Source organism: Podarcis muralis, chromosome 5 (genome assembly GCF_964188315.1).
Source record: "Podarcis muralis chromosome 5, rPodMur119.hap1.1, whole genome shotgun sequence".
NCBI classification, from domain to species: domain Eukaryota; kingdom Metazoa; phylum Chordata; class Lepidosauria; order Squamata; family Lacertidae; genus Podarcis; species Podarcis muralis.
The window spans coordinates 95,796,183-95,817,989 of record NC_135659.1 but is presented as its reverse complement, the minus strand read 5'-3'; the positions used below and the strand labels follow the sequence as shown (position 1 = coordinate 95,817,989).

The window sequence follows — 21,807 nt, the reverse complement described above, 5'->3', positions numbered from 1 at the left end:
TCTCTCCACTAGTTTCGGGTGAAGGGTCTTGGAGCCCTGTCTCCAATTCCTCCATCTCCCTCTCTTCTCTATTGGTGTTACCATGAATTCCTTCCCCCATGCTGGTCCCCTCTCCGGCATCGCTCGGGAGCCCTGCCTCCGCTTCTCGCTCTGATGTCAGTTCCCTGACAGCGGGGAATAAATAATAAAGTATTATTATATTATTATTATTACACCACAATGTGCCCGGCTTTGCTCAGCCACCAACGCTGACACCTTGGGCTGGTTTGTTGCACTGGGCTCTTTATGTTTCCTCTTTTCTTTATAAGTGTGGTGTCAGCTCTCTAAAAAAAAGTCTGGGGAACCTTTCCTAAAAAAAGTCAACAACTTTGGGGTTCTCCCCCTAAAAAAAGGTCAATAACTCTGGGCAACCTGGGGGGGGGGGCACACCGGGCAGATTTTTGCACCCTGGCACCGCACATGCTTAAGACGGCCCTGGCTTTGGTTGCCCCAGCCTTGCCCCAGTCTAACGATGCCGACAGATGTTGTTGGATTCCAACGCCCACCTGCCTCAGCCAGTGTGGCCAATGGCTGGGGGGTTTATGGGTCGTTGTAGCACATCAACATCTGGAAGGAGCAAGGTTGGAGGAAGCCAGGGAGAGTACCTTGGATTAGGACTTGAGCCGGTTGGCATTTGGCTGCCCGCAAAGTCGCAGAGCTCTCTGGGCGATCTGGGGCCCGTGGCCCACCTCACAGGTGGTGAGGATCAAATGCTCAAGGAGTGTAGGAAAACGGGGAAGAGAACCTGATAGGTCGCCTTAGTTTGCCGGAGGAAGGGCGGGATAAAGACATGGAAAATGACTTTTGCAGTCCTGCCCAGAGAATTTGCATGAGGGCAGACTTTTCCAAGATGGCCTGAAAATGTCTGGAATTTGACCAGCTGGAGAAGATGGCCTTGAGAGTTCCCTTGTCCTCTTTGCTAGACGACTGGGAAGCCTGGGCCAAGTATGGCGTCTCTGAGGGTCTTTGGGACACGTTCTGGGAAGAGGCCGGGCCTCCTTGCAGACCCCACCGGAAAGCCCACCCTGGCAGCTCTGTTTGCCCGAAGACGTGGAAGCAAAGGAGGGGCTTGCAAGAGTCCCCCTACCCAACCGGCACACCCAGTGTTCAGCCCTTCCTCCTGCCATGTCCCACGGCAGTTCTTACCTCTTCCAGCTGGCTGTGGACATGCTGCACGATCAGATCGATGGCGACGGTGTTCCCACTGCCTGGAGCGGAGCAGAGAGAGAGAGAGAATTGTGGATAGCTGTTTCCTAACAGCTATGACCCGGAAAAGCCACTAGAGGGCAGCAGAACACAGTCAACTGGTATGCAATCAAATTAACATTGCAATGTCCCTTGCTTACAGCACTGTTTGCCAACGTGGTGCCCTCTGGCTGTTTTGGATGACAACTCCCATCAGCTCCAACCAACTGGGACCGAAGGGATTTATAGAATCACAGAATTGTAGAGTTTGAAAGGATCCTGAGGGTCATCTAGTCCAACCCCCTGCAGTGCAGGAACATTTCACCCAATGTGGGGCTCAAACCCACAACCCTGAGGTTAAGATGCTCTACCAGCTGGGGTCTCCCTGCTATTCCGGTCCATGACATGTAGTCTGAAGCAGCTGGAAGGAACGCTGCCTTGCAGAGTTGCATAGTCTTTTTCTCAGCTGGCAAGCAGGAGACTCTTAATCTCAGGGTTGTGGGTTCGAGTTCCACATTTGTCAGGGGGTTGGACTAGATGACCCCCAGGGTCCCTTTCAACTCTACAATTCTATTATGTCTCTGTATATGCTGGAAGCTACCCAGAGTGACTGGGGCAATCCAGTCAGATGCGCAGAGTACCAATAATAATAATAATAATAATAATAATAATAATAATAATAATAATATCTCCCCTTTGTTTCTGATGTAGATCATCACCCACCCCTTCTTCCCTGGTGGGGGGGGGGGAGTCATGCTTTGAGGAATCGGATCCCTCCCCCGGTGGCAGTAAATAAGCAGATCAAACGAAAGGAGCATTCTTACTGGTTAGTTTCCTTAATAATCACAGCGAGAGACAAAGGAATGCATCTCTCTCTAGAAATGGCGTTGCTCCCAGTTAAGGTTCACCCCCTCCACCCCCATTAATCTACATCACTCCTACGTTGGGTAATCTGAGTTTGTTGCCATTGCACTTTCTGTTCTATCACGCTCAGAGCCTGTCTAGTCTTAGGCCAGGGGTCTGCAACCTTTAAGACAAAAAGAGCCACTTGGACCCATTTCCGAAGATAAAAAAACTGGGAGCCGCAAAACTCAGCATTATAAAAATAACTTTTTTGTCACTTTTTAAAATTATTTCTTTGTTTGACCCCTCAGAATTACTCCTCCTCATAGAAATAAACGTTAAATTAACAAGTTACCTTTTTTTGTGTGTGTGTTCTTCACTCCCCTTCAAAACAGTGACCAGCGTACATGCCCCCTTTCAATGCAGTGACCAGCGTACATGCCCCTTACAATGTAGCGGGCGGGCAGGCAGGCAGGCAGGTGACTAACGCACGCACCGCCCCCATGCGACATCACAGCCAGTACAGCACCCGCCACAGTGGGGAGTGTCGGGGCACACAATGTGCCTCCTCCCCTCGGTAGTATCCGCCCTGGAGCCGCGGCAAAGGTGTAAAAGAGCCACATGCAGCTCCGGAGCTGCGGGTTGCAGACCCCTGTCTTAGGCGAAAGGGGGTCAGGAACGCTTTCCAAGGACACTGAATCTTCCAGCTGTCTCTCTCCTGGTGTTTTCTCTTCTAGCTATTCCTCACCCAGTATTTCCCAGCTTTCCCCCTCTGGACTATGCCCCTCTGCAAACCGCTGTTCTAAATCAATACTGCCCTCCTGCCCTTGGGAAGGTTCAGAAAAGGGCCATTCCTCCTCAGTCCAGCCCCTGGCACTTGTGTGGGCCCTGAGGCTCACCATACCCAACATCTCTCACAACCATGGAGAGCCTTATTCTGCGCAGAAAACACGCAGAATTTAAGCACTGGACAAGCTGTTGTCCCGCCAGGTGAGACCAGAGAAGGGACACCTACCCCGAGGGACGACAATGTCCGCCAGCCGCATGGTAGGCTGGATGTACTGGTCAAAGGCCGGCTTGACAAACTTGTTGTACTGCTTGATGACGCCCTCGATGTCCCTGCCGCGCTCGCCAATGTCCCTGCGGAGGCGCCGGACCAGGCGGATGTCCGAGTCTGTGTCAACGAATATCTTCATATCTAGAAGCTGGAAGAAGGGAGAGGGGATGATGCACTCGCAGATATTCCACTTACTGAATACAATGTGTTCCCAGAGAATCACTCATTAGGTCCTAAACGGCATACCTGAGGGAGCGTCTCCACCTCCATCGTTCTGCCTGGACACTGAGGTCCACCTCCGAGGGCCTTCTGGCGGTTCCCTCCCTGCGAGAAGCGAGGTTACAGGGAACCAGGCAGAGGGCCTTCTCAGTAGTGGCACCTGCCCTGTGGAACGCCCTCCCACCAGATGTCAAAGAGATAAACAACTACCAGACTTTTAGAAGGCATCTGAAGGCAGCCCTGTTTAGGGAAGCTTTTAATGTTTGATGCATTACTGTATCCCTGCTCCTGCCAACCTAGCAGTTCGAAAGCACACAGTGCAAGTAGATAAATAGGTACCACTCCAGCGGGAAGGTAAACGGTGTTTCCGTGCTCTGGTTCGCCAGAAGCAGCTTAGTCATGCTGGCCACATGACCTGGAAAAACTGTCTGCGAAAGCAGACAAACGCCGGCTCCCTCGGCCTGTAAAGCGAGATGAGCGCCGCAACCTCAGAGACCTTTGCGACTGGACTTAATTGTCAGGGGTCCCTTTACCTTTACACAAGGGTTACGCAAATTCAACATTAGGTCACTTTATCAGACACCTTTCCCAACACCTCTTAAGTACCCATCTCTGAAAGAACAATAAAACTCTTTACATATCCTTGCCATCAGGACTTGTCTGGAGATGGGCTTTCAGAACACTTGACTTGCTAAACTGACTCTGTGGATGTCTCTTGTTGCTTGGGGAATTATGACAGGATGCCCTGATCCTGCTGCATACAGTGACTTCCTGCTTCTTGGTTCATGGAGGAAGCTGGAGCCCAAATTCACCTTTCTTTAAGGGTTAAAATGGCGTTGGAATGAGGAGAGTCGGTTAAAGTATGGATTTTCTACGAATTTATAAAGCTAGGTATCTTCTCTGAGCTGTCAAGTCGAAAGGATACTTTCAGGCATAATATTTGTAGCATTGTAACAACTTTAAAGATATGCGCCCCCCCCCCAATTATTTCCATAACAGCTGTTAGTGGATAATGCTCAGAATCCATCAAAGCCGGCCCTTAACAACATTGCAAACTCCACGTTTTAAAGGAGAGCAATGTCAGGGGAGAGTTTGAAGTGCTCAACAGCAGGGAAAAGCTGCATCCAGAAAGAAGCAAACAGGGGAGCTGAGAAGACTTGCTTGCAAAAGTGGAGCCCACCCTGGAGCGCTTGGGCTGCAGGCAGGAAGTGCCAAAGCTTTCTCCATTCACAGATTTGTCTTTTACGCAAGAGAAGCAGCCCCAAACCACCCACTCTCCTCTCTCTAGTGCAGATCCTTCTCTGCTGACAATTCCCCAGCTGGCCACTGGAGGTCACTATTGCCCCAAGATTGCCCGACTTTGAAACAGACCATTAAAGGAACGTCCGGGATACATTATGATTTTTTCCTGTGATCGGTTTATTGTTTGTTATTATTATTAGTAGTAGTAAATTGTGTTTTTAATGTTGGACACCACCCTGTGATCTTTGAATAAAGGGGCAGTATATAAACTGAAATAATAATAATAGTAATAATTAATAATAATAATAATAATAATAATAATAATAATAATAATAATAATAGCAGCAGCAACAACGATCCTTAGAGAGCTGTGGTCACTCTTTGTGGGGAGACACACTTTGTGCCCCAGGTCAAACCATTTGTCCACCTAGACCTACTCTGTCAACTTGGACTGGCAGTAGCAGATTTTCGAGTTCTCGGGCAGAGAGAAATCTTCCCCACCCCCCTGCTACGTGAGCATTTAAATGTGGAAACGATTGGAATCAGGGACCTTCTAAGAAGGGACACAGGTGACGCTGTGGGTTAAACCACAGAGCATAAGACTTGCTGATCAGAAGGTCGGCGGTTCGAATCCCCGCAACGGGGTGAGCTCCCGTTGCTCGGTCCCTGCTCCTGCCAACCTAGCAGTTCGAAAGCACGCCAAAGTGCAAGTAGATAAATAGGTACCACTCCGGCGGGAAGGTAAACGGCGTTTCCGTGCGCTGCTCTGGTTCGCCAGAAGCGGCTTAGTCAGGCTGGCCACATGACCTGGAAGCTGTACGCCGGCTCCCTCGGCCAATAAAGCGAGATGAGCGCCGCAACCCCAGAGTTGGCCACAACTGGACCTAATGGTCAGGGGTCCCTTTACCTTTACCTTAAGACGAAACAGACCCTCCCCTAAAAGGAGTCCTCTGTCTCCTTTTTTACATGGCTTCTATATATATATATATATATATATATATGCTTTCGTAGATTTTCACGGGTACAGGAATGCAGGTTTTGGTGTCCTCGGGTGTCTTCCCGTGTAAAAGTTGGGGTGTCTAGGCGACGTTTCGACGAGGTCTCACTCGTCATCTTCAGGCTGGTGCTTTCGGCTTCTTGTTACTGGAACAGAGCAGGATCTCAGTGTTTGAGTTCCTATAAATACTGTTGAAGGTGTGGTGTATAGCCTCCAATGTTCTGGGCAGAGAGGAGGTTCCCAGGCTAGTGTGCCTTTTCTTCTTTTGTTCCTTAATTACTTGAGGGATATCTTGAGTGATTTCTTGAGTGATATCCTGAGTACCACTTAGGTGGGTCATTAGGTGTGGATTAGTTGCTCAAGCCTTTGTGTCTTGAACTCTTGAACTTTGTGAAGAGTTTTTCTGAGAAGATGGCTGTACTGCATTTGGTTGTGCTCTGGCTTGGCTTCGTGTATAGGGGCGAGCTGTGGTTTTGTGGCCTGTGCCAGCCAGATCTGTGTAGGGGTTGCGGGGGGGTGCAGCATCCGGAGGTGCCACCATGGTTTGGCTACTGGATGGTGTCTGTAATTTATCTTTGGAGAGGGTCTGGGTTTGGGTCTGGTGTGGTTGATTGGTGATGGCGTTCTGTGTGCCTCTGGATCTGGTGTCAGATTTTGTGGGGAGGGCTAATTTCCAGATGTCTGGCAAGCGGGATGTGTCGTCACGCTTGTTCATGTTGTGAGGGTGTTTCTCTATCTCGATGGCTTCCATGATTATTCTCTTTTGGTGATGTTCCATGTTAAAGAGCAATTTGGAATCTGCAAAATTAATTTCGTGTCCTGTTTCTTTCATGTGTTGGAAAAGAGAGGAAGTTTTTTCTTCTTTTTTGACGGCATTCTTGTGTTCTGCGATACGTGCATTTATTCGTCTGTTTGTTTGTCCAATGTACGTGGCTGGGCAGACTTTGCAGGGTATTTCATAGACCCCTTGGTTTTCCAACTGGATTTTATCCTTGGGGTTTCTGAGGATATTGGCTATTTTTTGGTTGGTGCAAAAGGCTGTTTTGATATTGTGTTTATGGAGGATTTTGCTAATTTTATCTGTAGTGCCCTTGATATAAGGAAGGAGGGCCATGCCATTGTTTTCTTCTGTGTCTTGGTTTTTGGGGGGTGTTTCTTTTTGGATTAGCTTCGTAACCCTGTTTTGCTGGTATCCATTGGCAATTAACACATTTGAGAGATTCTGTAACTCAGTTGTCAAGTGGTCTTCGTCAGCCAGGCGTTTGGTTCTGGAGATGAGAGTCTTGGCTACGGAGTTTATTTGTGCAGGGTGGTGGTGTGATTGTGCATGTAAGTAGCGGTTGGTGTGTGTTTTTTTCCGGTAGATAGTGTGTCATCATCCCCAGATAGATAGTGTGTCATCATCCCCAGAGAAAAATCATCCAGATGCCCCAAACTCTACGGCCTCCCCAAGATACACAAAGAAGGAACACCACTCAGACCAATAGTCAGCTCCATAGGCTCACCTCTACAAAATCTCGCTAAATTTCTCGCCAAGCAACTTCAGCCCTATGCAGAATCCATCTCTTCACACGTTCCAAACTCCTTCCAGTTCATAGAAACAATAAAGAAGCAAAACCTACAACCCAATGACCTACTTGTGAGCTTCGATGTTGTATCTCTCTTCACACAAGTGCCCATTAATGAAGCCTTGACAGCCATTCAAAACAAATACAATCCCCCCGAATACATCTTGGACCTGACCAACCACTGCCTAACCAACACGTACTTCATCCACAATGGACAAAGATACAAACAGATAGAAGGAGCACCTATGGGATCACCCCTCTCACCGGTCATCGCTAACCTGTACATGGAACACTTTGAAACCAATGCTTTAGACAAGTCAGAACACAAACCCAAACTTTGGCTCAGATATGTTGACGACACCTTTGTAATTTGGCCACACGGGAAGGAAAAACTGGATAGCTTCCTCACACATCTCAACAGCCTACACCCCAAAATACAATTCACTATGGAAATAGAAGCCAACAACCAACTTCCCTTCCTTGACGTCCTAATCTACAAAAAACCTGATGGCTCCCTAGGACACACTATCTACCGGAAAAAAACACACACCAACCGCTACTTACATGCACAATCACACCACCACCCTGCACAAATAAACTCCGTAGCCAAGACTCTCATCTCCAGAACCAAACGCCTGGCTGACGAAGACCACTTGACAACTGAGTTACAGAATCTCTCAAATGTGTTAATTGCCAATGGATACCAGCAAAACAGGGTTACGAAGCTAATCCAAAAAGAAACACCCCCCAAAAACCAAGACACAGAAGAAAACAATGGCATGGCCCTCCTTCCTTATATCAAGGGCACTACAGATAAAATTAGCAAAATCCTCCATAAACACAATATCAAAACAGCCTTTTGCACCAACCAAAAAATAGCCAATATCCTCAGAAACCCCAAGGATAAAATCCAGTTGGAAAACCAAGGGGTCTATGAAATACCCTGCAAAGTCTGCCCAGCCACGTACATTGGACAAACAAACAGACGAATAAATGCACGTATCGCAGAACACAAGAATGCCGTCAAAAAAGAAGAAAAAACTTCCTCTCTTTTCCAACACATGAAAGAAACAGGACACGAAATTAATTTTGCAGATTCCAAATTGCTCTTTAACATGGAACATCACCACAAGAGAATAATCATGGAAGCCATCGAGATAGAGAAACACCCTCACAACATGAACAAGCGTGACGACACATCCCGCTTGCCAGACATCTGGAAATTAGCCCTCCCCACAAAATCTGACACCAGATCCAGAGGCACACAGAACGCCATCACCAATCAACCACACCAGACCCAAACCCAGACCCTCTCCACAGATAAATTACAGACACCATCCAGTAGCCAAACCATGGTGGCACCTCCGGATGCTGCACCCCCCCGCAACCCCTACACAGATCTGGCTGGCACAGGCCACAAAACCACAGCTCGCCCCTATACACGAAGCCAAGCCAGAGCACAACTAAGTGCAGTACAGCCATCTTCTCAGAAAAACTCTTCACAAAGTTCAAGAGGTCAAGACACAAAGGCCTTAGCAACTAATCCACACCTAATGACCCACCTAAGTGGTACTCAGGATATCTCTCAAGAAATCACTCAAGATATCCCTCAAGTAATTAAGGAACAAAAGAAGAAAAGGCACACTAGCCTGGGAACTTCCTCTCTGCCCAGAACATTGGAGGCTATACACCACACCTCCTCTACAGTATTTATAGGAACTCAAACACTGAGATCCTGCTCTGTTCCAGTAACAAGAAGCCGAAAGCACCAGCCTGAAGATGACGAGTGAGACCTCGTCGAAACGTCGCCTAGACACCCCAACTTTTACACGGGAAGACACCCGAGGACACCAAAACCTGCATATATATATATATATATATATATATATATATATATATATATATATAAAAGAGGTGCACCTGAGCACTGGCAAGGGCCTTCACTTTCTTTGCAGATAAAAATATCAATTAAAAAAACAGGGTTAATGGGCCATTTCTGAAACACCAGGGATCCGGCCATACCTTTAGGAGTTCCTTGTCTGCAAACGCCATGATGCCTTCAAATATGATCACATTGGCGCCGTAGAGCGTTTTCTGGAAAGAGAGAGGCACGCCATGAAGACCGGATAAACAAGCAAAACAAAACTAACAGGTGGGTTGCCAGTCCTTACTGGAAAGGAGAGGAGGGCAAGCCTGGTTCAAATGTGCCAGCTGAGCACATCTGGCACGCTGCCCATGGTGTTTGCCCAACGGAGGCTTTTACCTCCTCCTTCTCAGGCAGCCTCCGCTAGTGTCCCTTATCTCTCTTCCGATCCCACCAATCAGCTGTTTCCTTTCAACACTCCCTTCCCTCTTCTTGGCCTTAGTGTCTTTTCCTTAGCTGGAGCAGGTTTTTGCTCCTCCTTTTCTTCTAATTTCTCTCCTTATTGCTTTAGTCTTCCTGTTCCTCCCCTTCGCCGGTTTGCTGTCTTTACTTCCCCCCTCCCAGGCAGCCTCCTTTATCTCTAGCGTCCCTTATCTCTCTCCCCGATCAGCAAACGATCAGCGGCTTTGTTTCAACACCCACTTCCCTCTTTCAAAAAAAAGAGCATGATCTGCTTTTTGCCCCTGGGCAATTCGGCTCCAGGGACCACACATTCGCTCCACAAGACGCACAGACATTTCCCCTTACTTTTTAGGAAGAAAAAAGTGCGTCTTATGGAGCAAAAAATACGGTATATATGCATTTTAGAAAACCTATGAAGGCAGACCTGTATAGGGAAGTTTTGAATGTTTGATGCTTTACTATGTTTTTATATTCTGCTGGAAGCCACCCAGTGTGGCCGGGGCAACCCAGTAAATAAATAACGAAGTTATCATCACCATCATCATTATTAGGAAAGCTGTCAAAGGGAAGTGGCCTTTGGTGAGATCAGGTCTTGGGGGTGAGGCTGTGGCTTCCCTAGATGTTGCTGGGCTCTCAACCTTTGCCAGCCCCCAAACCAAACCTGGAACCTGCAATTCCCCCCAGCCAGACGCTAAGTACAGAGAAAAGTGTGGAGGAGTCAAGGCACATATGAACGTAGGAATATATATTTCTGCAGCGGATGTATGCAAAGATGTAAACCTTCATCATAAATGACCCCAGGCTGACCGCCAAAAGAATATGCAATCAAATCGGAATGACCTTCTGCGGCTTTTACAACTTTTCCTTGCAAAGAGCAGGGTGTTATCTCACACGAACAAAGGTGTTCTTGTCCAAACACGCCGAGATCACAAGAGCTGCGCTCCAAATGTAAAGAACATCTAACTTTACCGTATTGGCCCGAATATAAGCAGCACTTTTCTTTCCAAATTCCGACCGTGAAAAGTTAAACGTGCGGCTTAAAAATCGCGACCTTACAAAAATGGGCTTTCTCTTCTTTTTTCAAAATAGTTTTTATTGAATTTTACTTTATATTCCACACAATCATCATGACTTCCCTCAACTTCCCCTTCTGGTTCTTTAAATATTTATTCCTCCTTCCTGTTTTACTCTACTTTAATTTTGTAATCTGTTGTATTTACAGAAATATTGCAAAGAAGTGGACTCACCAGCAGGATGTGAGTAAACACTTACAATTAAGAAAACAAAGATAAAAGTTTTAAATAAATAAACAAAATTTTAAAATACAATAGTCCGTCAAACATTAAAAGCTTCCCTAAACAGGGCTGCCTTCAGATGTCTTCTAAAAGTCTGGTAGTTGTTCTTTTTGACATCTGGTGGGAGGGCGTTCCACAGGGCGGGCGCCACCACCGAGAAGGCCCTCTGCCTGGTTCCCTGTAACTTGGCTTCTCGCAGCGAGGGAACCACCAGAAGGCCCTCGGCGCTGGACCTCAGTGTCCGGGCAGAACGATGCGGGTGGACATACAGATATACAGATGCATGTGAGTGCACATGCAATTTATTCATTTAAAGTATTTCTAGACCGCTTACTATTTTAACAATATTTAAGTGGTGTGCAGCAATGCAAAATTGTTTTATTATTGTGCGATTCTATTCCTGCAGTCCAACCCGGGTCCTTACCAGGTAAGAAATCCTATCAAACAAACAAAAATGTGTAACGCCAAAGGAACATATTTAAACAACTAAAATGCCCTGTATAAAAATACCACTGTGGTGCAGGATCCAGTCTTATGGATCAGGGGGAGTTTTGTGTTCTGCAAGTAACATCTCTGTTCCACCCCCGAGATTCACTGAATAATGATAGGAGAAGATCCAAACTCATCCATTCTGTTACAGGTCTGGGTCATTCTGTGTGATGTAGTGGCTTAGAGTACAATGGTACCTTGGTTCTCAAACTGAATCTGTTCCGGGAGCTGTTTGACTCCCAAAAGCGTTCGAAAACCAAGGTGTGGCTTCCGATTGGCTGCAGGAGCTTCCTGCTCTCATGTGGAAGTCGCGATGGACGTTCGGCTTCCAAAAAACGTTTGCAAACCGGAACACTTATTTCTGGGTTTGCGGCATTTGGGAGCCAATTTGTTCGGGAGCCAAGCCATTCGAGTACCAAGGTACCACTGTATTGGGGGGGGGGGGGGGAGACCTGGGAGATGAGGGTTCAAATCCCTGTTGGAGGGGAGGTGGGACAGAAAAGTGTTAATAAATAAATAAAATTCTACAGCTGAGTCGACATACTCCCCACCATCCCAATTCTCACTGCATGCATTGGGAGGGATAAAATGATAAAAACGGGAAGGAAGAAATTTAAGGATTATTTAATTAAATATGTTAAGATAACTTAAATAGAACTACTTGTGAGTAAGAGATTGGCCTAGGATTTAAATATGTGAAGTTGTATAACATTATGGATAGAAGTCAATATGAAAAGAAAGAAAGATGTTAATTGAAGAAGTAAATTTTATAAGAAAATAGTGTTGGAAAACTGCTACAATGAGCTACATGGAAACTCAGCTTGGGGGATTTGAGGAAGTCACCTAACAATGATAACAAAAGTGGGATTAAAACAGTTAGGATAAATGTTTCTTTGTTTGTTTTTTTGATATTGTTATGTTTTACTTGTTTGTTGATATGTTTGTTATAAATTTGGAAAACCAATATTATTATTTTTTGAAAAAAATAAAAATGGGAAGGAAGGGCATTTTGGCAATTCTTTCAGGGGTGAGCAACTTACCAATAGTGGGGCGGGGAGGCAAGAGTGCCCCCCCCAGCTGGGTGGCACCCCCACTTTGATCTCCCAGAATTCCCTCTGAGCAACCATTGGCATCGCCTGCAAGCCAGTTTCATTCCGCCGCCCCAAGGAAGGGGGCAAGACCCCAAGACCTTAAGCCTCCTCTCCCCCAGGGATTTCGATTCCAAGCGGATGGACGCAAAATACCCCACAATGTATACCGTATTTTTCGCTCTATAAGACGCACTTTTTCCATCCTAAAAAGGGGGAATGTGTGTGCGTCTTATGGAGCGAATGCAGGCTGCTCAGCTGTCCCAGAAGCCAGAACAGCAAGAGGGATTGCTGCTTTCACTGCACAGCGATCCCGCTTGCTGGTCTGACTCCGCTTCGCTGGAGAGGCGCTGCGCAGAGAGGAAGAGCTGTGCAGCGCCCCTTCAGCAAAGTGGGAGGAGAAACGGAGCCCCTTCCATTTCTCCTCCCGCTTTGCTGGAGAGGCGCTGTGCAGAGAGGGAGAGAATATTTTTCCCCCTTGTTCTCCTCCTCTAAAACTAGGTGCGTCTTATGGTCGGGTGCGTCTTATAGAGCGAAAAATACAGTATATAATAACCCTTAAAAGACCACCTGAGGCGTGGCTCACCCATTCTTTCTTGCGGCTGTGGGTAGTGAAGTCGTAGATGGGAATCTTGACGCTTTTGCCTTGCTTGAGTTTCTTGAGGGTGGAGATGATCAGGTCGAAGTCGAAGGCGTCAGGGTGGTCGAAGTTGAAATCGTTGCTGGATGCCTGTTGCTGCTGCTCCTTAGTCAGGACCTGACGGAGAAAGAAAGAGGGGGTCACCCTCCGAAGGGCAGCCATGGGGAGGACAGGCAGGGCAGGGTGGGAAATCAGGGAGAAGGACAGCCCTTGGAAAAGGACCTCTTCTTTTGGTGTGGTTCCGTTACAAGACGGCCTAGAAGTGCTTCCTGTTCCCTGAATCTCTACGCTCTCTTTATTAAGAAACCAGAAGCATTTTTACTTGGCATTGGAGGAGATGATATTAACAGACAGGACTGTAAGTTGTTTTTATTGGCACAAAAACGGAAGCAAGAAGAATTACCAACGAAAGAAGTATGGCAGATGAAATTGATGGACTATGCAAAACTAGATAAATTAATAGGAAGGATTCGAAACCTGCGGGACCAGAGATTCTTAGAAGGCTGGAGTCAATATATGAACTATTTGAAAAGCAATTGTAATGAACAGATTACGCTGGTAGGACTGCAAGAAGTTTTGTGAGGACTATTTGAAATATTGCAAGGAAGACTATGAGGAGAATTATTAGTTACTGATAATTAAGAGTAATAGAGAAATTAAGAAATGCAGAATAAGTGATAAAGAACAGAAAATCATCTGAGGTGTTGATGGAAGTCTAAAATATTGTATAAGATAAGAAGTTATGTTATATGACTGTTGGAAACGATTTTTTAAACATATCGTTTCCAACAGTCATATAACATAACTTCTTATCTTATACAATGTTTTAGACTTATATATACATTTTTATTGAATTTTTAATCAATAATAATGTATATATATATAAAGAATCTCTACGCTCTCTTTGTAATACTGTTATGAGTTTGGGGTGGGGACAAGTAGGCTGTACGCAGACCCCCTTCTAACCCCTGGATCCAGGAAGTGTTAAAATAAAAACCAGGCTAGCTTCCTGGGTTGAGGTGACAGCCTGGGTGATGAGCCATTAAAGGGAACAAAGAAAAGCAGATCTGTGAGAGATGGCAATTTTTTTTGGGGGGGGGGGGCTCCCTCAACTGGCTGCTAGTTAGAAAAAGACAAAAGCAAGAGTCGGGAGTTGGCAATGATGCCACCTAGAAGTAAAGCAATGAGCCAGAGAGAGAGTCGGAGCAACTTTCAAGAGCAATGTTTTATTTCCGTTCAAATCCAAGGCTGTGGCTATGGGAGAAACAGGACCCTCTTGAGGGGGTTCATGCTGTGAAGCCCTCCATCTTGACTCAGGCATCTCTCACTCACAGGTTTCCCTCCTCTGGAAAACATGTGTCCCACTTCTAACACCAGTGTTGCACACAACCCCAATTGAGTGATGTGAGATTCCAAGGCTTCCAGGCACTTACCCAGGGTTTGTGTTTTCTTTTGAGAATGAGCACGTTTCCGAGCACAATTCAAAGTATTGGTGCTGACCTTTAAAGCCCTAAACGGCCTCAGTCCAGTATATCTGAAGGAGCGTCTTCACCTCCATCGTTCTGCCCGGACACTGAGGTCCAGTGCCGAGGGCCTTCTGACGGATCCCTCACTGCGAGAAGCCAAGTTACAGGGAACCAGGCAGGGCCTTCTCGGTAGTGGCGCCCACCCTGTAGAACGCCCTCCCACCAGATGTCAAAGAGAAAAACAACTACCAGACTTTTAGAAGACATCTGAAGGCAGCTCTGTTTAGGGAAGCTTTTAATGTTTAATAGGTTATTGTATTTTAGTGTTCTGTTGGAAGCTGCCCAGAGTGGCTGGGAAACCCAGCCAGATGGGCGGGGTATATATAATAAATTATTATTATTATTATTATTATTATTATTATTATTATTATTAGGAACACAGGAGACTGTGGCGTCCTTATGATATATGGCTTATTTACACACACATATATAACCTGAGCCTGTAGTGGAGGGGCTCACAGTATTAACCCCTCGAAAGGGTCTTGTTTCTCTCTTGGATTCAAAGAGAAATCAAGTGTTGCTCTCAAATGGTGCCGTGACTCTCCTGCTCGCTGCTTTACTTCTAGGTCACATCATTGCCAAGTCTCAACACTCGCCTTGGTCTTTTTCTAACTACCAGCCCGTTGACAGAGTGGGGCTTCCCACCCATTGCCCATCTCACACAGAGCCCCTTCCCTTTAATGGCCCATCGCCCAGGCAGTTGCCTCAACCCAAGAAGCTAGACAGGCTTCTATTGCTGGATCCCAGGGTGAGAAGGCTCTCTGCATAAAAGCCTGCTTCCTCCTCACCCCAAACTCATAACAATACCACTGAGAAAGAGGGAGGAAAGATCGAGGGTAGGAATTGTAGAGTTGGAAGGGGCCCCAACAATCATCTAGTCCAACCCACAATGCAAGAATGTCAACTCAAGCATCCATGGCATATGACCACCCAACCTCTGCTTTAAAAGGTAAAGATAAAGGGACCCCTGACCATTAGTTCCCTTCTTGGCTGACTCTGGGGTTGCGATGCTCATCCCGCTTTATTGGCCGAGGGAGCCAGCGTACAGCTTCCGGGTCATGTGGCCAGCATGACTAAGCCTCTTCTGGCACCAGAGCAGTGCACGGAAACGCCGTTTGCCTTCCTGCCAGAGTGGTACCTATTTATCTACTTGCACTTGGACGTGCTTTCGAACTGCTAAGTTGGCAGGAACAGGGACCGAGCAACGGGAGCTCACCCCGTCGCGGGGATTCGAATCGCCGACCTTCTGATTGGCAAGTCCTAGGCTCTGTGGTTTAACCCACAGCACCACCCGTGTCCCTAACCTCTGCTTAAAAACCAAAAAAGGAGAATCTACTGGCTTCACGAGCCGGATCTGATCTGCAGGTCACAGGTTCACCACCTCAGAGGCCTAACAGAAATGTTTCTATCAGAAAACAGAGGTTTAGAGCACCGTATTGATGGAAGAGAAAACTAAACGCATAGAGGGTTGTCTTACACCGATTCAGCCCACTGGTCCATCTAGCCTAGTATTGCTCAATCTGGCCAACAGCAGCTCTCCAGAGTCTCAAGGCTCAGGACGCTCATTCCCATCACCTGCTACCCAATTCTTGCTTAAGGGGATTCGAACCCGCGACCTTCTGTGTGCCAAGCACCCGCCCTCCCACTGAGCTGCTGAAGTCGGAACAATAAAGGCGGCAAATGAGCTGCGTGTTCTGTTGAACAAACGGATTAGCTGCGATGATGAGATATGGGAGGATCTGATCGAAGGCACGGAAAGATAACTTCAGAAGCAACGATCAGCTAATTAAACTGTGTGGGCTTTGGAAGATAAAGCCTGACAGCTTTGCAGAAAATTGGGTGGCCTCTTAATTAGCCACGCAGGCAAGAAGAAACTGAGGTGGGTCCATTGTCAAGGCTGAAATCCTGGGATGGATCATCATCCTGGAAGCCTTCTTACCAAAATAGGTGGTGATGGTTTAATGTATTCATTCATTACATTTACCATATTTTTCGCTCCATAAGATGCACTTTTTTCCTCCTAAAAAGTAAGGGAAATGTCTGTGCGTCTTATGGAGCGAATGTGTGGTTGATCGCTGGCTCTTGCCCAGGCCTCCATTGCTGAATGTTCTGCAGACGGAGGCTGTTTGTTTCCCCAGCGACATGTGACTGGCTGATTAGATTATCTGTTTGGAAACTGTAGAAACGGCTCCCTTTCCTTTCCTAAAGAAGCTGCAGAACTGTGAGTTGAACCCCATAAAAACAGGATTTTTTCCCCTTTGCAAAGTAAGCTCAACACCTAGTTTTTGGAAGAGGAAAACAAGAAAAAAATTATTCTGAATCCCAGAAGCCAGGACGGCTAGCGGGATCATTGCACAGCGATCCCACTGGCTGTCCTGGCTTATGGGATAGCCGCGCACAGCATCTCCCGGGCTGGGGCTAAGCAAGAAACCAGGACAGCCAGCAGGATTGCAGTGGCTTTTTGCCTGGCCGCGCGCAGCCTCTCCCGGGCAAGGGGAGCCTTCATCGCCTGCCCGGGAGAGGCTGTGCGTGGCTAAGGCTCCCCCAAGAGCTGCACTCCCTTTAAAGAGTGCATGAGTGTGTGTGCGGCTCTTGGGGGCTTTTCCCCGAGAAGGGAGAAGGGACTGACGGGCTGCCCTTCTCCCTTCTCGCGGAAAAGCCCCCAAGAGCCCCACACACGCTCCACGCGGCTCTTTAAAGGGAGCGCTGAGCAGAGCCTCCCGCCTGCATTCGCTCCATAAGACGCACACTGATTTCCCCTTCCTTTTTAGGAGGGGAAAAGTGCGTCTTATGGAGCAAAAAAGTACGGTATATGCTCTAGGCAGCCAGGGAGTTTCTTCCAGCTGAAGAGAAAAGGCATGAAACAAATGTCTCGGAATAGACAAATAGGATGCCTTTCTCAAACGCTTTTACCTCGTTCCCTTTCCTAAAAGAAGAAAATTAAACGGAAATGAAGGTTATGATGCTGAGCTCTGCCTCTCTCACCTTGTAGAAGGAGTCCATGGAGAGGAGAACCACCCAGGGTACGTCCAAGGCCTCGATTATCATCCTGGCCACAGTGGTCTTCCCCGAGGCGCTGCCTCCGCCGAGACCTGGGTCGGGGGTGCAGGGGACGTAAAGGAATCAGCTTAGTTTCAGTTCCGTCTGTTTATTAAAAACGTGTTTTTGCCAACCTTCCTTTATCCTGGCAGATCCCAGGGCAGAATAGGAAGCCTGTTTTTATTGATTATTTTATTGATTAAATTTGCATACTGCCCTTCATCTTTTTGCAGAAAGCAAGCGCAGGTGGATGCTTTTGCAGTTGGAGCTGCAAAGAGACTGAGGGTGCAACCTTTGCTTCTTACCTCTCTCGTTTTGTATATAATTTTATTAAGTTTTCTGTTTTATAATTTAACATTTTACATCCTTAAGATATCAATGACTTCCCTTCTGCTCTTTCCATGGTTCGTTTTACACATCATAAAGGTAAAGGAGGCCCCTGACCATTAGGTCCAGTCGTGGCCGACTCTGGGGTTGCGGTGCTCATCTCGCTTTATTGGCTGAGGGAGCCGGTGTACAGCTTCCGGGTCATGTGGCCAGCATGACTAAGCATGGCAAACCAGAGCAGCGCACCGAAACGCCGTTTACTTTTCCGCCGGAGCGGTACCTATTTATCTACTTGCACTTTGAGGTGCTTTCAAACTGCTAGGTTGGCAGGAGCAGGGACCGTGCAACGGGAGCTCACCCCGTCACGGGGATTTGAACCGCCAACCTTCCAATCGGCAAGTCCTAGGCTCTGCGGTTTATCCCACAGCGCCACCCGCGTCCCTTTACACATAATAAACCCATGCATATTTTTACAAAAAACTATACCATTCAGTATTCCATTATTACATCCATCAAAACTTATTTACACTCTTGAATTTATCTTAATGCTGCCAATGTTTTCAGCTGTACAGAATTATTTCCCATATATTCAGTAAACATTTCCCCATCCTCTTTAAACGCATGTTCTTCTTGTTCTCTTATTCTATATGTTAAGTCTGCAAATTGTGCACATTCTGTCAACTTAAGTTGCCATTCTTCTTTGGTTGGGACTTCGCTTGTTTTGCATTTTTGGGCTAACGAAACACGTACTGCAGTAGTAGCATACATAAAAAACCTTATTTGACACCTGGGAATTTCAGTCCTGGGAGTCTATGCCCCCCCCACTCCCCGAATATTGCCAGCATATTAAGGAAGCAACTTGCTTATCTGAATCAATTTGATTCCCTCCCCCTCTTATTTTTTCCTTTCTCCTCCTGTGACGGAACTCCTATTTGGGGACTTCCCTGGCTTTTTTCTGGCCCATGTAGGACCAGTCTGGATAGTTAGCTTGGTGAAGACTTGGCGTTTTCATCCCCAAAAAAGTTTTTGATTTGAGTTTCCATTGAAATGAGGCTGCATTTTAATGTTTTTACTGTTTTAATGTTGTATTTTAATCTTGTTTTTAAGATGTATTTCAATCAATTTGTTTTTATATTGGGTGTTAGCCGCCCTGAGTCCGGTCTTGGCTGGGGAGGGCGGGGTATAAATAAATTTATTATTATTATTATTATTATTATTATTATTATTATTATTATTATTCTCTCTCTGGTCCCAGTTCTTGGACTATATCAACAGGCACTAAGTTAAAGAAAACCGGAATGCATTGCTGGTTGTTTAAGAGCAGTGTGTTGAGTTGTACTTGCAACTTTTTTTTTTGCAACATGTTTAAGACAGTTTGCAGTAAACTTGGGAACACTTTCTTGTGGTGGAGAGCTCATTGACCCATACTGTGCATGGAGTCGAGATGGAGGAATTCTGCTCACGTAACTCTAGCAGATGTGATCTCTGAAGGCAGCACTGAACTGCCTCTTTCTTCTATGCTGGTTAAACATCTGCCTTACATCTGATAAAGATCCTCTCCTCAGCGAAGTTTCGTTAGACCCCTTTCTTTCCCCAGGGCTACAACAGTTTAATAAGAAGGGGCAGCAACTCGGGCTGTCAGTGGAACTTTTGGGATCGATGTCCCTGCCATCTGCCAAGGCTATAATAAAAAATAGGTTGTGGGATATTGAACGCCAAGAACTAACAGTAGCAGCAGAGAAAACATGTCCCCCTCTTTATTTTCAACTTTCTTGGGCAAATGAAACTAACCACAATTACCTTGAATTTCTGCTTAACCCTCAGAAAGAAGGACATTTTTGCTGGCCAGGTTTAATTCAAATCCATCAAACCTCCTTTGGGGAAGGTTCTCAGGCAGGGTGGAAGGACAAAGAACTTGCCCAGGTGAAGACCACCTGGTGGAAACCCTCACACATATGGTTCTCAATTGTAAACTATATGCTGATCTCCACCAGCAATTTCTAGATCAACTCTGCACCCCCAAGTGGAAACCAGAGTTGGAGGCCATACATTTTCTGTTACTGGGGAATGATCAGGAGCTCACCAAGTTAGTGGCTAAATATCTCTATTTGGTTTTTTCTCGTCGAAATACACTGCAGACGTCTGATCTCCCTGGAGACCAAGAAATGTGACGATAGACTGCTCTGCCTCCTTCCTTTTAGCAAATGTTTTGTGCCACTGGGGAAGTGGTAATTCTGTATTGATTTGTTTTGGATGTATGTATGTGATGCAAATAAAAGGTTTGATGAGGATGATGAACTGCCTCTCCGTCTTATTCCCAAAACGCGACCAGCCCTCGGTCTCAGAGTGAGGTGTCTTACCGATGACAAAGGCCTCCTTCGACTGCGCACCATGCTCGTTGTACCAGGGGGGCCGGCCGGCTGTGTAGATCGTCCTCTTGCTTGTCCGCAGCAGGGGCGGCTCAGATTTGCACTGGCTGGTGGTCCGTTTCCGCGGCGACCTCGTGGAACCCATTGCGGGGAGCAGCCTGTCCAGGGATTCGGCGCTGCTATTGCTAAGGAGACAAGGAGAGGGAGAAGTCTGGGCCTCCATCAGCGGATGAGGTGGGAAACCTACCCCACAGGGTTGCTGTGAGGGATTAAAGGAGGAGGGAAGGAGATAACCACGCATGCCGCCTGAAGCTCCTTAGCAGAAAAAGGCAGAGGTGTAAAAGGTGTAAGGTGTAAAAGGCAGAGGGCCTTCTCGGTAGTGGCACCCGCCTTGTGGAACGCCCTCCCACCAGATGTCAAAGAGAAGAACAACTACCAGACTTTTAGAAGACATCTGAAGGCAGCCCTGTTTAGGGAAGCTTTTAATGTTTAACAGACCACTGTATTTTAGTACTCTGTTGGAAGCTGCCCAGAGTGGCTGGGGAAACCCAGCCAGATGGGCGGGGTATAAATAATAAATTCTATTCTAAATGTAATGAAACAAACAAATCTGAGCCTGTGCAGGTAACAGGGTAGCTGTAACAGTAGGGTGTGTCATTTTAAGGGGCAAGAAATTTTTTTTGCTAATTTCTTCAGTGAGTTTTTTTTTTTAAAAAAAGAAAAGAACGTTTTTGGGTGTGAGGAACTAAAACCTGCTATTCTTTTTGTGTCTGGACAACATTTAGATTGGTAAGTCTACGTCTGATGAAGCACAAAAGTTGTTTCAGCAAGCCAAAGAATTTCAGTTTTTCCTTCTGAGAACGTCAGGTGATGCTGAATGGTAACAATAAATAATAATAATAATAATAATAATAATAATAATAATAATAATAATAATAGAAGATAATATAATACTCTGATTGTAAGTACCTGGCAATCAGTTTTAAAGATTTCCGTGCAATTTTACGCACGTTTTACTTTTACCAAGCAAACCAAAATTATATTAATTTAATCAAAATATCTTTTGAATTCCTGAGCCATGTTACAACTTCGTTTGTTTGCTTTTGGAATTTGAAAGTTGGAAAAAGTGAACACGCCCCATTGTAACAGGTACCTGTAAATTGCCCTGGGAAGCTCAAATGAAGGGCAGTAGAAATAACAACCTGATCTCCTGCTTCAGGTGAGGGGCTCAAATCATCCAACCTGTCAGCCCCAGTGCTACAATTCCCAGTGGTTTCACCATTCATCCCTTTTCACAGGGAACTCTGGGAATTGTAGCTCTGGGGAGGGGACTGGGGAATCTCCTGACAACTCCCAGCACACTGAGCAAACTACAGCTCCCGGGATACTTGGGTGGCCGTGGGGAAGCCATGACGGTTGAAAGCAGTATCATAGCGCTTTAAACATACGGTGCGGATGAAATTTTAAAAATTCTGGGAAATGATATATAATGAGTTGAAGAAGATGTTCAAAATAACTTTTACACACACAAAAACCGGAGGCATTTTTGTTAGGGATT

At 46.3% G+C, this 21,807-nt stretch overlaps 1 protein-coding gene across 3 annotated transcripts in view; it reads right to left on the bottom strand.

Moving 5' to 3' along the window:
• UCKL1 (uridine-cytidine kinase 1 like 1) overlaps nucleotides 1-21,807 on the bottom strand; it is a 79,017-nt gene that overhangs the window by 25,623 nt on the left and 31,587 nt on the right. For all 3 annotated transcript variants that reach the window (XM_077929387.1, XM_028735472.2, XM_028735474.2), the window contains exons 2-7: nucleotides 20,241-20,434; nucleotides 17,500-17,606; nucleotides 12,935-13,105; nucleotides 9,173-9,244; nucleotides 3,083-3,272; nucleotides 1,186-1,247 (exon numbers count right to left, since the gene is read on the bottom strand). In XM_077929387.1, coding sequence (XP_077785513.1) covers nucleotides 1,186-1,247; nucleotides 3,083-3,272; nucleotides 9,173-9,244; nucleotides 12,935-13,105; nucleotides 17,500-17,606; nucleotides 20,241-20,434 — 796 coding nt within the window. The remainder of the gene's footprint in view (nucleotides 1-1,185; nucleotides 1,248-3,082; nucleotides 3,273-9,172; nucleotides 9,245-12,934; nucleotides 13,106-17,499; nucleotides 17,607-20,240; nucleotides 20,435-21,807) is intronic.